This window comes from Strigops habroptila, chromosome 9 (genome assembly GCF_004027225.2).
Source record: "Strigops habroptila isolate Jane chromosome 9, bStrHab1.2.pri, whole genome shotgun sequence".
Classification (NCBI taxonomy): Eukaryota; Metazoa; Chordata; class Aves; order Psittaciformes; family Psittacidae; genus Strigops; species Strigops habroptila.
This window is the reverse complement of record NC_044285.2, coordinates 1,704,764-1,721,991: the sequence shown is the minus strand read 5'-3', so window position 1 is coordinate 1,721,991 and position 17,228 is coordinate 1,704,764. Positions and strand designations below refer to the sequence as shown.

The window sequence follows — 17,228 nt, the reverse complement described above, 5'->3', positions numbered from 1 at the left end:
ATCATTGTGTACCGCGAGCGTGCTGTTTGTACCTTTTAGTTGAGACTAAAACCGCACAGATCTCGCAGTCTGGAACCACTATACCTTCCAGCCATTAGCTCTCACTAATTCATAGCATTATTGTGCTAAGATTGTAGGAGTTGTAATTGTTGTGGTATCAGTGCTGTTAATTACCGGAGTAAACAGTTGAAATGGTGCCAAGGTCTATTGTACAAGGCAGAGGAAAGGAGGTTTAAATGTTACTTCCACCATCTGGGGACTGGAGTAGAGGCAAATGCTAGAAAACAGCAGTGAGGCAATATCAGAACTTCAGCTCCAGGGTTTTAGGCCATATGGATCCAGAATATTTTGAATCAATTGAATTTAAGTGCCAGTTTGTAGCAATAACAGTGTGGAAGGAGAGGATAAAGCAAGAGCACTAAAGAAATCTGAAATCCGTTAATGTTATCGCAGCCAATAAAATGCCTGCTTGGATTATTTTAAAAATGTTTATTTTGCGAAAATCCAGAAAGTAACACCCAGGCAACTCAGGGAATAAAGGAAGTTTAACTGTGTGCTGCTCATGAAACACAAAGCAGGTTCTGTCTGACAATGCCTTTAGCACTGCAGCTCAGCAAGTTAGATACAATTCCTGGGAAGCGGCTGTGGATTATCTGTGTGATGTCTCTTCTTCTTCTTGAAACTACATTTTTGGGCTTCATTAGAATCCTTTCTTTAGAGAGACAAGCCAGAACGGAGGGTGAGTGAGCAGAGAGATTGAATGAGGAACGCAGAGAGATTGAAAGAGGAAAATAAATTAGGAAAATACTATTAATCTGAGGGCATCTGGTTTGTTTGAGCATTTGCAGATATTTCATTAAAATACAGAAAAGATGCATTCATGTATTACTTAGGTCATTTTCTATGAGAATTAACATCCCATTGCCCTGAACTTACAGATGCTGCATTTGAAATAAAGATACAGGGTTTTTTTAAAAGAGATATTTTTGAAGGTTATGACAATTACATTACTTTTTCTTTGCTCTGAAGGTAGATGTGGGGAATGAAGGCTGCAACCTTACAAAAGACATGCTGCTATGGATAAAACAGCAATGCACATAGAGTATTTTTTTTATTGAAAAAGAAAACTGTTTAATACAATAGTCCTAATCCCAAATTAACATGTTGTGCATAAACGTGCAGAATTATTTGACATGTTCATCAAGGAGCGTTCAGAATCCTCTGTCTGATTTTTGGTAGCTGTTGTGATTCTCTTTTTGATTTCCCTGCAGATAGTGTTTTCCGAGATGACATCTACGAACAGGGCTCTGGCAGCATATTGCTGCTGCCACATTAGGAGTGTTTGGAGGAAATAGAAAGGGTCTCTCTTTCTAAACGACCCTGGTTTATTTATTTTTTATTGGTCTGTTAGCAGGTGTTGAAGTAGTTCAGGGCACAATGTAAACATGTGCTTTTCAATGGAGGTACGCTAAATAGCAACGTGTACAATGGAACAGGCAATGGGGAGGGGGTTCTGGGGGCAGGCCACTGGGTTTTTTGCTTTTTGTGTGTGTGTATGTAGTTGAATTTAGAATTAAAAGAAGCGCTTGATCTTTATATATTGAAATCCTCAGCGTGCAGAGTGACAGCATGAGCCAGAAGAGAAACCCATGGCCCCATGTGGTGTGAAAAAAGGAACAGCAGTTTAAGTGCTGGAAAGTTGAAAGAGAACTAACCTTCTTGTTCTTGTAGTCACGGAAAGTGGCTGTTTTGTGCTTCTGTATTGAAGCATAGCATATGTGCCTGGGTTTGACAAAAAGCCTCTCGAGTCAAAGCAAGCCTCAGCCTGGGTGCTGATCCAAAGCGAAGGCCGCGATAATGAGGGACGGGCTCTCAGGAAGCAGTGAGTAGATAATACGACGTAAGTGGCGAATTCTGTGCTCTGTTTTCACCATTGCACTTAATGCAAGTCGCAGGCCCGGTGCATCGCTCGCCACACAGCTGCAATGGGCCATTAGCTATCAGGGAAAATTGTCTTTGCTACTTTCAGCAGATGGAGCAAATATTTTACAAAGCAATTTTACATACAAAAAACATTTGTGTTACTTGGTAATGATGGTTGGTTTACACGATGCTGCCTTCTATCAGCACGTACTTTTCCAGCTCGTGGAAGGCAAAATTGGCACTTTTTGATTTTAAAATTTGCAGTTAACAATTAAATGCCCGGGCTTTAAATCAGGTGGCAAACTTCAAGTAGATGGGGGATCCAGTGCATCACTTCCAAAAACCATTTCCATATTATAAACCACTCGCATTGTTTTTTGCTCAGTGTGATAGATTGTGGCTCTGGCCAGCGTGTACCTGTCTGGATTAGAAACAATATCACATCAGTTTAATTTGCAAAGTAGGAAATAGTGAGAGTAATTTGGACAGTCAGACAGCAGTCGCTGCCTCTTCCAACATCACCCGGTTTGCTGGTGTGGCTGAGAACAGAAAATAAGCTGGACTGGACCAATTCAAGGCAGCTGGAATAAGTTATCACAGCTCCACTGATCGCAATAGAAAGGATATACTGTGTAAATGGTATGAATTGTCATCGTGCCGTTGAAGTGGCATAAATTGCCATAGCTTCATTGACTTCCACAGGGATGTGGCACTTTGTATTGCTGAGGATCTGTCTGCTGGCTTTATTCTTCCCTGGCCCAGTCAGCTTTACTTATTTGGAGTTAGTTTCTTCACTCTATTTGCTTGCAAGGTCTAAATAATTTCCTTTCAATCTGATTTTTAGCTAAAAAGCCCTAGGTCTTTCTCGTGCATTCTGCTCTGCAGCCTCTTTCTGTCCCCGGGTCTGTCTTCCTATTTCCATGTCTCTTTCTTCTTTCTATTTATTTCCTTATCTTCTCAACAGGCTTTTCTTTGCTGACTGATCTATCTGGAGTAGATTTCCTACCAGCGCCTTCAACATATGCCACATTTTCTCCTCGTTTTTTGTTGCAACTGCCATTCTAAGAAAGCCTTTCAAAATTCAGCTTGCAGAAGGGTGAGAAATTACATTTAGGAGGGAAAAGGTGATTTTCCTTCTTGCTTATTAATTATTATAAAAAGATACAAACCAGATTTGTATAGATTTAAAGATTTTTACATGACATAAACAGTTTTTTGGGCTGCTCCTTTTTTACTGGTACAAAGAAGCACGAGCTGAAGGATTTGAACACATGCTCCCTGTTTCCATTCAGCCTCTGATTCTGAATTGGTTTGGGCCACATCAAGAGATAAACCATTGGTAAGCTCTGCTGGAGGTACTGTCCAATTTAAATGAAATTAGCCTACCGAGCACTGATCCCTTTAAAAGGTTTGACTTCCTGAATGAATGTTGGATCCAGGCTTGGATTTGCCTACTAAACCTCACTATAATCAGGATTATTGCCTTTTTTAGAGCTTCCAGTTGCAAAAACCACCCCCATGAACTAGAATTCCAGGTGCTGATCCTTGAGGAGCGGTTGCCTGTGAACGCCTTGCTTCTCAAGGCATTGCTTGTTAAAAGCACTGTTATGTTGGCTTTGATCTCACAAGAACATTTTTCAGATTTCCTTGAATTAGTTATTCCTTAAATCCCCTTTCTTCCTTCTGTAAGGCGACCACGTTTGATGCCCATATCCTTCAGAGGCAGCGAGTAGCAAGGGTGCTCTGAACCGTGAGATGCTCCTCAGCCGGGCACTGTGCATCTGCATTGCCCTGCAGAGCAGTTGGAACTGGGATGAGCTTTAAGGTCCCTTCTAACCCAAACCACTTGTGATTCCATGAAGCGACACTGAATTCCTCCTCACAGATTGTTGGAAAAAAGCAATGTCAGATTTGAATCAGGCCAATTCTGAACCTGGATCTCACGTTTTATGTGGTCCTTTCTTTTTGCCATGTGGTTATGGCCGTGATGCTTCATCTATTGATATACTGACTAAAACCATTTTTAACATGTTTTCTGACGTTATGTTATAGGTGATGTTATGTAGTATGTTTAAAGTTAACCACATACTTTGCTCCTTAGTACATGACAGGAGCCCACATAGCCCAGATCAGCATCATTATCCAAGTACCTAAATATTTTTAAAGCATCTTTTTTCTCAATTCCATGTGAGGTAAGGACAGCAATTGTCCCCCTTTCATGGCTGGTCAGCAAAGGCACAGACAGAAAGTCACCTGCCTGAAATCCCAGGCAGACTGCGTTCAGGAATGAGATATATCTAGGTCTCCTCGATATCCTATTCATTGGCCCATCCTCCTCCTCCTCATTCTAGTACATAAATCACAGTAAGCTGATTTTGAATTTGTATTTTTGGTGACATCACATTGTGTGCTTCATGACAAAGCCCATCTCTTCAAACTCACTGGCCTGGAAAAAATAGATTTTTATGTTTTCCCTATTCTTAGATGTTAGCCATAAGGTTTTATCGTGTCCCTCCAGAGCTCAAGATAATCTGATTGTGGTTTAGGACATTGCCAGGATCGGAGGACGGTTGGTCATCTACTGTGGCACAGGATGCTGAAGAGAGAGGATGTAAAACAGAAGCAAAGAGACCCAGGGGAAGCAGGCGAATGCTTATGAAGCAGCAAGGAAAGGAGCCTGAAGCAATAGAGTCAGGGTCCTTGCACTTTATATGCTCGTGTACTTCTGGGACGTTTCTGAACAGTAAAAGCAATGCAGTTAGTGTCTGTATTTAATGGGGTTGTTTTGTTGCGTGTGTGTGTGATAATATAGGAAAGAATTTGAAACTAGGAAAAAACTAGTTTATCTCCTACAGTATGACTAACACTAATCAAATTCTACCAAAGATAGAAGCACAAATACACTTGTGAATTTATGGCATAGACTGGAGAGTGTAAAAGAATATCTACTGCTTTTGAAACACTTCTGGTTGATCATTCCTCCTTTTTTTTTTTTTTAAACTAAAGGGTGTTTGGGTTGATAGAACAGCTTAAACATAGAACCAGTAAAACTATGTTGGGCATTTGTGACTATTTCAATCCGCTCTGTTTCCAAATCTAAACAATGTAGAAGTTATTGACTGTGAGTATCGATCCCTCAGCAGTTACCAAGTGCTTCAGCATTTCAGTTGCCAGATCAAATTATTGATATAAATTATAATGAAATAGATGCTATACTGAAGGGGGAGGTTGGTGTCTGTCAGAGAAGGACAGATTTCAATAGGAGGGAAGAGGAGTAAGTAGGAAAATTAAAAAAGGCTTCCTGACTGTGGGTAAACAGTAACCACATTTTTTGTGGTTGCCTGTTGGAGGCCTGGTTTTTAATCACCCCACAAGCAGTTTTCATTTCTGTAGTAAAATTGCTTGTGGTTCTATTTAATTTGTTTCTGCAGGAGCTAGCTTTGGTGAAGATCTCCCAGGAGCTGCCGGGCCTTTTAGCACAGCACGTACAGCCAGTCAATGAGAAACGATTCCCTACATGGGAAAAATTCCTCCAAACATTTCTTACTCAAGGTAAATAAGACTGCAAAGTCGCTGTTAAGTGTTATAAGGAGTAATTATACCATATTGTATGCCATATTCTTGTTAATCTTGGGCCCATTTAAATATTTATCTCCTTTTATTTCTCCATTATGCTTCAAATGTTCATTTATGAATGAATTATAGGCAACTATTCTATCATTCATGTGTCCTATCTAAGCTTTTAAGATATTAATCTGGGATCACCTTTCCTGCATGATTCTGAATCAATAAGCACCAACTCCTCAACACTGGCTTACTGTACAAAGGCTGTCACGTTTGGTAAAGGGCTTTAGGGAATGCCAGTGAGATTGCACCAGGTAAATGGGAGAATGTTTCATCTAGGTTAGGTGTTGGTGAGCACACCTCTGTGAGAGTGGCTTTTTCCTGCCATAGAACCAGGAAGGGAGCTGTATGTAAACTCTGGATGCTATGTACATACACTGCATGCTGTCAGATGTTCTCATGGTGCCGAGTCCTGAGCAGGGCTTCCTGCGTTAAACCCGCTTGTGGCAGCTTTGTCTCAAAGCTGCCCAGTATGTAACTAGTCTAAGGCTCAAGGTGAGCCCATGTGTGTATGTAAGAGGCAGCACAGATCAAACCCTTGTCTAACCTCTGCAAATTTGTGTATCTTTGAGGGGGCTTTGCACAGACATAGACTCACAGAATGGTTTGGTTTGGAAGGGACCTTAAAGATCTCCTGTATTTGTGTGCCCCATTTTTTATATTTATTATTTTTTTATTTTATTGTTTATGCCCCAATTGAAAGAGCATAGACTTAAATGAGCTCTTAGGCAGCAGCTCTTCCCTGGGAGGGTGCTGAGGCGCTGGCACAGGGTGCCCAGAGAAGCTGTGGCTGCCCCATCCCTGGCAGTGTTCAAGGCCAGGTTGGACACAGGGGCTTGGAGCAACCTGCTCTAGTGGAAGGTGTCCCTGCTCCTGGCAGGGGTTGGAGCTGCATGAGCTTTAAGGTCTCTTCCAATCCAAACCATTCCATGATGCTATGATCTGCATTACTGAGGAGACGCTGTGCTAATTCCCCCCTGCTTAAAAGCTGAGTAAAGCAGCTTTGCAGGACACTGTCCTAGGCTGTGGAACACAGGGGTGGCAGTGGCAAGCACGAGAGTTTCATTTGGAGGGTCTCACCTATATTCTGCTCCCCATCCCTTGACAAAGCTCATCCGAATCGTGCACATCCTGGTCAGCTGGTACACAGCTTCAAAGCCCTGATTCACAGACTGAGCCAAGAGAGCGGCGAATTCCTGGTTGTTAAAAATCTTCAAGTTACATCCTGTGAGAAAAGGTCATGACAGGAACAAGGCCTGTGATTGTATGGATGGAATCTCCGAGATTAGTTCGCAGCAGGAGATACCACTCCCCTGAGGTTCCAATATTGCATTTTGCTGCTATTCCAGGCCTGGGGTTTAGCTGGGCTGTGGGACAGCCCAGGATCCACTCATATTACCCAAGAGCAGGTTTCTCCAGTGCCGTATCTGGTTTGGAAATGCTTGAAAGCATCTGCAGCTGAAAAGCCACTGTTTGAACTGTACAGTGCTATAGTAGACGAGAGATCTTCTCTTGGAAGAGATTCATGGGTTCTAGCTCTGCTGCTCACATTACATTTATTTACTCGCTGTATCTCCATGGCAGTCCTCCCTGCAATGCCTGAGCACAATAGGAGCTGGCTGGTTTCACTCTGTGCACTCTGAAGAGCATCACATGTGAATTTGATTACAAGCTTAACAGCTAATTCATTTCTTACTAGGTGGTGTGATAGAAGCCTTCCCACTCTCGGAGCATGTCACCAACCTCACGGTGGATATGCTGATAGAGCCCACGGGCAAGATAAAAATAGTGTCATCTGGAGACCAGCTCCACGCTGAGAGTCCTTTGCGATCATCTGGCACCACCATTCCCCAACGTTCTGTTGATCCAGCGGTTCTTAATTCACTTTGTTTTAAAATTGGAGAGACCTGTAAATCTAAAGGAGTGCTGGGTTACTTCTCAGTGGATTTTGCAACTTTCATCCACCCACAAACGATGGAGCAGCAGGTGAGTGGGGCAGATTATGTCACTTCATGCTGTCCCCTTGGGATCAAGAAACAGCTGCTTTCCTCCTTGGTTCCAGGAGAGATCAGGAGAAAGCTTTGCCCTTTTGAACACACTTTATTTCTAAGCCATGATACATGTGGATGGAGGTAGAGCACGTGGTTATTCTAACAATAGCATAAAATTTAACCTGATCTGCCAGGTGGACCTGAGGAGCCTTTTTCAACAGCCTGAAGAGTAACAAACCAGCAAAACCTTTCAGAGCTGAGTGGTAAGAGAATAATGTTTTAATTCCTCCTAATGACCTTTTTTTTTTTTCCCCTAAAATAAGTGCCTCCTGCATTAAGCTGGTAATTACAGATGATGGTCTTATGGCTAAGATGTTTAGAGGATTTTAGTTTCAATGTTCTGCATCTCTTGTATTTTGCTGTAAAAATAATCACAGGGATTATTGCTCTCTTTGGCGTAAACCAATGTCTGTTAGAATGTGGATCTGAGGTTTGAGGATGAATCTAAGGAAGAGGAGATATTTCCAATTGCTTATAGTAAATAGGATGGTGGTGATGAACAGTTAGGTTTACGTCCTAACAGTTAATATAAGTAGAGGGAGGTAACGGAAAGCAGTCCCCTCACCAGTCACTGTGAAAACCAAATGAAGGGCATTGCTGTATATTGTATCCAGGTTAAAGATAACACTTCCAGGAACTTAAAACCACTGAAGCCAGGCTTCCTATAGAGCTGTGCCCTGAATCCAGTTCCCATGTGTGCTCCGGCTGGGCTCCCCCTGCAGCCTTTCCTGTTGTAAGTCACTAGTAAGGTCTCTGCCCACTTACTTGAGGAATCTCATGGGAGTTTGATATATTTAATAATTATACTTTCTTCCAAATTTGGCTGATATTCACCAATAGGATTGAATATTATGACAGGTGGACAAACCTAAGGGATAATGCCTGACTAAAATGACACAAAATGAAGTAAAATCTGGATGAAGAGACTGAGCTTCCAGTGTACTGGTAGTGGCCTTGTGCTTGAAGACTAAAGAAAATGAGATAATTTTTAAAGAACATAAACCCCATATTGTCAGTGATGAATTGTACTGTTGTGCTTCCTGTACACAAATTCAAATCCAGTGTATGGATACTGATGCTAATTCAAGATCTCAGCATCAAGTCTCAATTATTTCTTGTATTACCAAGGCATCTCCTTGGTTTTTGCTCTTTTGTTTTCTTCTACACGCTTCAATTAGGACTTGCACTGTTTAAGAAGTAACTGTAAAAGGGAACGTGTCTGTATTTCCTGGGGTAGGCTATGTAGAAGAGGTGGACTTTCAGAAGACACTTGAATCCGTTTGGGTGTCCATTTCTCCTCATTGTCTGAAAATCACAGCTTGTGCGGTGTGAGAAAAGGCTTTAAACACAGGGCTTGTGTTTAAAACCAAAGAGTTAGCATATGGTATCCATTGGCAAAAGCTGGCTCTTTGGCAGTGCTGTGATAATTATATTCCATTTTAAGCTCAGAGGAGGCTTAAAATCAGGGGTTTGGTAACTGATACCACTGTAGGGTGACTGCGGTAAACCAGAGGATATGAATAATGTTAGCTTTGAAATGCAGATCATGGTTACATTTGACTCCCAAAATGCATTTACACAGGCATTGTGATTAGGACTGTGGATAAGTCACACTGGACAACTTGATGTAAAGTTGCTTTACAAGGATGAAGGGATGACATTCTTCCCCGTGGAAATCAATGGGAGTTTTGCCAATGGCTTCACTCAAGCCAGGACTTCACCCAAATGCAGAAATATTTCCTACATTATGAAGGTGGTCACATTTCCTGGCATGAACAAGGACACATTAAATCAATCAGTGTTCCTTATGGCCTCTTATAATTATTCCTGTCTGTTCTGCCTTGGTTTTCTTCCCTAGTTTCAATTGATTCTACCTTAGTATCTCCTATGTTTGTCAGCATGTACCACAACTTTAACATTATTTAAGCACAGGTTTTTAAATTTAACTAGATGTAGAGGCAATTAATGATGCCATCTGTCTTGTGAGAGGGAGATTACACAAAACATTGTGTTCCTGAAAGCACTATTTTTTTGGCAAACAAGAAATCCTATTAGACTCTCAGAACATTTGCTCCCTGATTTCAGAAGTGCCCACTTAAATGCAGTAGCTGAAAGGCTCAGACATAATTCCTGGAAGTACTTCTGTTATATTGCTGTGTTCTTTTGAGCACTAGCAGCAAAGAGACTGTGTGATGGATGAGGAACAATGTGTGTCTGTCAAACACATAAATGGGTGAATGCAGATATGAGAAAGTAATCTCCACCTGGGTCACTGTAGAGCTTTATGCCCCTTCACAGACACCACAATACCTTTACTCTCATGCAGTTCTACACTGACCAAAAGGCGACAAGAGCGGTAGTGTCCTCAGCCTGGAGGAGCTGTGGGTGATGCTGCAACCTTTCAGACGTGAGATACGCTCCCTCATATTTACATTGGGCTTTCCTTATGCTTCTACTCGGTACCCAAGTCTCTCCCGGCTCCCTTTCCCTCATCCTCACAAAGGAGCTTGTCAGTCTGTCACTGCATGTGCAGTCCTAGCTGGGCAGTTCTTGCCACTGCTTCTACACACAAGTAATTCAGGAACCTCTGCATATTGTACCATCTTCTATCTACAGATAACTCTTCCTTAAATTATCATAGAACTGGGTAAGTTTGCAGTTTGCAACCAACAGCATCGAGGATAGTGCCTGTAGGAGGATCTAACCCCTGTCTGATAGTCTCCACACCTGCCTGCCCTGTGGTCTGCTGCACGTTGTACTTCCTTTCCTGCATTTCATTCTTGATTCCATGTCTAACTGAGGCTAAGACGGGAGTCGCAGTGTTGGGTTAGCTGAGGAGGGTGCAAGGCAGAGCCTGCTGCTGACAGCATCACTCTGCACTGTGCTCCCCGTGGAGCACAGCGTGGGGCTGAGCATGGCAAAGGTACCACAGGAGCGTGCATCAGTGATGTGATCTGTGACCCACACCCTGGCAGCAAGCTGAGGGGCAGGGAAAGCTGGGACATGACACATGCTCTGTTTGCCACAGAAATCTGTTTCTGTCTCTCTTCTCAGCATCTGTGATTTGTTCCTGAGGGAAAGGGAGATGGAGACATGCTGTTTTCAATGTCTTGGGGGAAAAAGTGGAGGAGGAGAATTAGGTGCATAATTTGGACTGAATTGCTTCTGATTCCCACTCTGTTTTCCAAGACTGATCTTTAAGAGCAAGGCCTTGACCCTCTGAAGCGAAGTCTTGCACAGTATTGACTGTGTGCTGCTTAGATCCCAACTTGTCAAGGAGCTGCACCTAAAATAAGTCCATTTAATTGAGTCCATTCCTTGAACGCATAAACTTACATCCATAGATCTGTGGAGAGATGATTTGGAGAAGCGGGGTCATAAGTCACCTTTTTCATCGGTCTGAGAGCTTAACACAGCCTCTGCAGTACTGAGCAGCACTGGATTCAATTGTTCAGAATGCAGAGGAAAAGCTGAGGCAGAACATATTGACAGGAGAACTGCAGCGCTGGGAAGGTTTAGGTGCGGTATTCTCAGAGGTTAGGGCCAGTTCTAGGGCCCTAAAATGTAAGTTTTGGGGCCAGCACCAGCCCATCCCAGCAGCCGCCACGAGATGGCAGCCGGATAAGATCCTGTCTGCGATCCCTGCCGAAATGATCAATTCTGTTTTAAACTCCTAAAGGAAACCCCCTTTCCAACGCCAGAGTTGCATTAATATTTTACTAATTGACATTTTTAGTGTCATTCAACCACTTCTTTAAAAATAGCAGGTGTGCTCTTTACAAGAACACAGACATCAACACTAGATGCGGATAAAACAGGTAAACTGGAGAATTAAAAGCTGTAATTTAGTAACTTTAAGAATTTACTATTTCCCTTCTGAAGTTTATGTTTTAAAGCTGAAGCATTTTTCTGGCAGTGGTAAAGAATTACACTACAGTTGTGGCACTACAGAGATGTCTGTACCATGAGGGCTCTTAAGCTGTGCACGCTGAAGGAGAGCATCTCCTGGCAGCCACTGCAGAAGGGAGTGATTCCAGACTTCATTGTGTTTCCTTGGACAAACAGGCAGGAAGTCCTGCAGAATGGATATTTCTAACTACTTTTTTTTTTCCAGTGGTGGGATTCTGGAAAGTCCAGTCTGTGCTTTGCTTAGTTCATCCTAAAACCACTCTAAAAACTATCTAAAATTTTAACTACTGCCTCTAATTTTTATTTTTTTTTTTAAATCGTAAGTCATCATAAACCCTCAGATCTGATTTATCTTTTGAACTTCCATTTGTTGTTTGAAAATCATATATCGGTTCTCCACAAGTGAGCTCTGTCCAGTTTCTGAACACAACTGTCCTGAAAAGTCCCCAAATCTCAGGTGAAAGCGCTCAGGTTATGCTCATTTGCCAGTCAATCCTATCAGGATGTGACACCTATGGTTGTAAATACCTACAACTGCATACGTGCCCTTATTGTATACCCGCAGAAAATGAGGATGGATTCAAGGAACAGATACTTGTTCATCTGTATGATTGTATCATTCTTTATCTTTACTTAAACTTGCCCTTTGCACAGGCCTTCTTCTAACAGCTCCTGATTTATTGGAGGAGATGATAATTCTCTGTTATTAACTGCCTGACCTCCACAGACGTTGCTTTATAGACTATGGAAACAGATTCATAACATTAAACCAAATAAAACCCCAACCCCACACCACCACAGCTCAGATTTTCAAGACATTCTACAAGCTTTTAACACCCAATTTCTATTACTTCAAAGGAAAACCCGTTGCAATCTAATGGATGATGTAACAAGCAACTCCCTCTCCATTTGGGAATACATATTGATACATGATTGGGGAAAGGTGCCAGACAGAGGCAGCACACACATGTCCACTGCCTACCTCCAGAGTAAGAGCACTATAAGCAGGTCCATAGCTGTTGTCTTTAACGGCTTCACCAGCCAGATTTGGTCCTGCTGAACTTCCATCCTTGCTCAGAACTACCACAAATGTTGCCTAGTGCTACAGTTTTGGGAAGAGCACTCATCTTCAGGAACTGGAATGGGACTTAGACATTGTTCAACTGAAGAATTCAGTCAAGTAGTTACTAATGATCCAGCCTGCATTTAAACTCATAAAATGGGAAAACATGATCTGAAAATGAAGAGCCACTGCCCACGTCCTTTGTCTTTCCCATTTCTGGGAAAAGGGGATTTAAAGGGCATTTCTGGATTTTCATGTCAAAAGGGAATCCCCTGCTAGGATAAAGCTGGAATCTTATGCCATCTGATCCTTCTTCCTTTCTCTCCACAATAGGGATGTTCTGGGACACAGCCAGGGCAGAAAGGGACATGGCCACACTACAGCGTTCTCCAACAGTCCCGAGCCAGGAAAAGAATCCTTGGGGGTGATCCCAGCTGGCACACAGGAATGACCATTTGGCTGCTTTCACTTGCAGTAGGGGTGGTTCAGCCTCAGGCCCAGAATGAAAGGAGGTGGACAGGTGGTTTCCAGCCACATTTGCCTTCCTCCCCCTGTGCTTGTGGAGATCTGCACCTTCTCTTTAGAAAAAGCAAAAAATATGATGGCTTTATGTAGAATGTAACTGTGACTGAAGCTGCAGTAGGTGTTTAGAGCTCTCCTTCTGGACATTAAAGAGTTACGGGCCGGGGAAGGGATGATGGATACCTGCCTTCATTACATGGTAGGGCATCAGTTCACCCTGTACCTCTGAGCCCTTGATTTTGAAGCCAATGGTGTGAGGGTCGTTGGTCTGAGATGATGAAGCCATGTCTGAAACAAGTTGACACACCCTGAAAGTGAACTCAAACTGGCATTTGTTTGGCCTCATGATTTCTGGCATGAAAGTTGCTCTGCTAAAAGCTTTTTCTCCTCTTCCCCATGTTACAGCCCCTTCCTTGGGCAGAGGTGAGGCTGGAGTCATCCCCTGGTGCTGTGGGATCCAGGAATGATTCTGTATCTTTCAAGAGCAGTGGCTGGGAAGGTGCTGGCAGGGTGTTAAAGCCAGGTTGGCATGTTGGTGATTTGTTTAGATTCTGTGAAACTTGTCACACAAGTAAGTAATGGGTCTCTTCTACATCTGAAGTGAAAACAATGTCACTTGCATGTACTTCAGTTACAACGTGGGGTTTGTGGAGTAACTCATGTAGAACACACGTGCTGTTCCATGCTTGGTATGGCTTGTCTGAGTCCCACCAGAGTGGGATGAACTTGTCTCGTGCTGATGGCTGTTTCTGTTTGCCAGGCTGCATTTCTGAATGCTTTATCTGCTGTTAAATGCTCAACCCATTCTCAATGCTGCCAGAACACGGCTCGTGTAGTTACCCAGTAACAGGGACATCTTTGCTTAACTAACGTGGTTTTTTCCACTACAGCCATTTTATGTTCCAACTTCAATCACACTTGGCCTCCTCTATTCATGCATCAACAAAGCTTCCAGATAATGCTGGTGTAGATTCTGAGGTCAGAACAATGCAGGTGTAATAGCAAGGTCTGGATTAAGAGCCACCAGTACACTTTGAGCTAGCGAACAGTCCTTGAGTATCCAAAACTTTCAGCAGTCCCTGGTCCCCTCATGTGGCTCTGCCATCTCTTTCCAGGGCATAACTATAATTGAGAGTCTAAACTCCAACTCAAACAAGGTTCAGGACACCTTGGCTGTGACTGATTTGTCCATAGTGTTTATGGAAATTAGTGTAAAGCTTCTACAGTATGTATAGTTTATAATTATTCAGCTCATTGAAAAGGGTAGCACAGACTGGAGAAGTACAAATCAATAGGAAAGTTCCTTCCTGCCTTGCAGAAGTGATGATAAAGAATAAATTATTGAAGAAAATTAAGCATTATAATTGGGGAACGTTCTCCTATTACTAAGTAAAGGCAATCATTAGCATCTGATTTGCATTTTATACCATGCAGCAGGAAATATTTAAGTTGACAAATAGGATATTTAATACAGCAACAGATACTTGGCAGTTAGATATTAACAACTGTTACTGATGTGATTTATTCACCATTATAAAAAGGGCATTACTATGTGCATATGATTCTGAAATGAACTCCAGTTTACCAAGAGGCCTTGACTGCCTGACCTCTTAATATCCTTATAATGATGCCATTTACCATTCAGAGGCTTATTCAAGTCATTCACTGCTAGATTTGTTTTAAAGGGGTCCACTGTAGGGCAGACAGTTGTGTGTGTTAACATTTCTCATTGGAGTAGTAGGCACAAGCATTTTTTAAGTGGGGAAAACTCATGGGGTTCATTCAAGCTCAGGTTATTGGGAACCTCAGAGAAGCAATCCATGGTACTTCCTTCTGCTGCACCCTCAGTGTGGACTGGCCTCATGGATCCTCTTTCAGGTTAAAGCCATTCCCCCTTGTCCTGTCACTACATGCCCTTGTAAGAAGTCCCTCTCCAGATTTCTTGTAGATCCCCTTTTTCTATCTCAAAATACCTATTTGTAACTCCAAACTGACTTTACTGAACAATGATTATTCTTCAGCTGAAAAATGCAGGTGTGGTGTGTAGTATTTAGATGATTGCAATTTTACATGATGCACAGTTCACAGCTGCTGAGCTCATCTATCTGCTTTTTCTCATCATTGATAAAACCTGGTTAGCTGGCCTGGTTTTGGCTGGGATAGTTCATTTTCTGCCTAGTAGCTGTTACAGTGCTGTGGTTTGGGTTTAGGATGAGAATAACTGATAACACAGTGATGTCTGAGTTGTTGCTGAGCAGTGCTTACCCTAACCATGGACTTTTCAGCTCCGCATGCTTCCAGCAATGCAGCCAGGGGCACAAGATGTTCCTTCATACGACTGCTGAGTTTCACCCTTCCTGTTCTTCTTCTAAGTTTATTTTAATGCACCTGTCTGTGCTTGGATTAGGTGTGGGCAACAGACCTTGACCTTTGCTATAGTGACCAGCTGGCCTTGACTCAGCTCATGTTGTACGTGACAGATGGAAACCTGGATTGTACCTCCAGCTGCTTTGAAGTATCTCTTGGTTCAAAGGAAATGGAAAGCCAACGTATTGAGCACGACGAGACAGAAACTGTGAGCAGCAATTTGGTTACAAATAAGACTATGAATGTAAACTACTGAAAAGGTAAAATCTGTCCTAGATCACTGCTCTAGAGGAGCTGAATCTGCTCCTTTCAGACTTTAAACTGCTACTTTTAGATTTTTATGCAGTTAATTCAGGATACCATCATGTCAAAAATTAAAGGAGAGGTTCTGGATGCTTATGGGCACCTGGTTATTCCTCCTTTGTACTCAGTAATATTGATTTGTGGTAGTAACTAACTTCTACATATTTCAGCTAGTTTTCAAGTTGTAAAAAATATGGTAATTTGTATGTTGCAAGAAAAAGGGAGGAGGTGAAAGCACTGCCCTGACCATAGGAGTAGCTTAGAAGCAGCTGAGATGAAAGCTGAGCCTTCGGAACAAGTGCTGATTTGAGATCAGAAACTGGAACCTGAAGTTGCGCCCCAGCTGTGTGAGACATGCACAAAACAGGGTAAAATGGTCAGGGCAACATCTGCAGAAGGATTTGGTCCCCGAAATCCCTCCCAGCTCTTGCTTGAGTTAAACCCAAATCTTACTGGAACTGGATGAGCTTTAAGGTCCCTTCCAACCTAAACCACTCCATGAGTCTGTGAAAAATCAGAGAATAAGAAGTGTATGTGTGTATACACATTGAGATACAAAACAGATGCCAGTTTACACGTGTTGACAGAAGATTGACAACTCCCTATTTTTTTCATGGAGGAGGAGGAGGAATGTTAGGCCCATTCCCAAAATGTCATGGTGCTGTAATTCAGAGGTTAATGAGCTCTTGATCTATTGTTCTTGTCAAGCAACCACTTTTAGTAGAAGAGAAGTAAATGAAATCTGATTAGTCCCAGTAGTACAAGTTTTAGAAAGGAAAAGTAATCAAGTGGCAACTTTTTTTAATTAAAATTCTGTCAGAATTAACATGAATTGTCACTATAGCCTGGATTTTTCTCCTTTCTGTCTTTCTGAGGGTTTTACCTCCTGAAGAGTTAACTACAAAAACACTCAGGAAAATATCTTGAGAAGAAACAAACAAACCAAGAGACAAATGCTTTTACAGCACATGATCTGTAATGAATGATTAAGTAAAACACTTTGTGTAAAATTATGATGTTAATAATGATTCTGTCCCTTTTAATTTATTAGATCTTCTCAGTGCTGGTAGGTTTGATTTTGATGAAACGGAGCAGCACCCGAGTTGCTGTGATGGTTTTATTTTTAGAAATGCTTCTTTGAAAGAACAAATTTCCTAAATACTGCTGCTACTGTAATTATGTACAAACCCAATCACTCATTATAGTTAGGATACATTATCTTCTAGACAGATGAGGCTAAATAAGCAACACATTAATAATTCATCCTGCAGTTCATTATGCATGTGTATGCATGCTTTGTAGCTGAAATAAGCACCTCATCAACCTGATGCCAACCCTTAAACAATAGTTCTGTGTTATTGCAGCCACAGCCGAGTTTACGCTTGTTAAACTGCTGCTTGGATTATTTTATCAAGCATTCATTTATTTGTGGTCCCCTACTGCAGAGAACAGATTTTGGAAGCTCC

At 42.1% G+C, this 17,228-nt stretch overlaps 2 protein-coding genes across 5 annotated transcripts in view; one reads left to right on the top strand and one right to left on the bottom strand.

The window, feature by feature from the left end:
- The window catches only part of AAGAB (alpha and gamma adaptin binding protein), a 77,746-nt gene that overhangs the window by 50,356 nt on the left and 10,162 nt on the right, over positions 1-17,228 (bottom strand). The gene's annotated exons all lie outside the window — the stretch shown is intronic.
- IQCH (IQ motif containing H) overlaps positions 1-17,228 on the top strand; it is a 57,797-nt gene that overhangs the window by 33,178 nt on the left and 7,391 nt on the right. For all 4 annotated transcript variants that reach the window (XM_030497378.1, XM_030497379.1, XM_030497380.1 and 1 more), the window contains exons 15-17: positions 5,355-5,475; positions 7,247-7,533; positions 15,500-15,667. In XM_030497378.1, the coding sequence (XP_030353238.1) occupies positions 5,355-5,475; positions 7,247-7,533; positions 15,500-15,667 (576 nt within the window). The remainder of the gene's footprint in view (positions 1-5,354; positions 5,476-7,246; positions 7,534-15,499; positions 15,668-17,228) is intronic.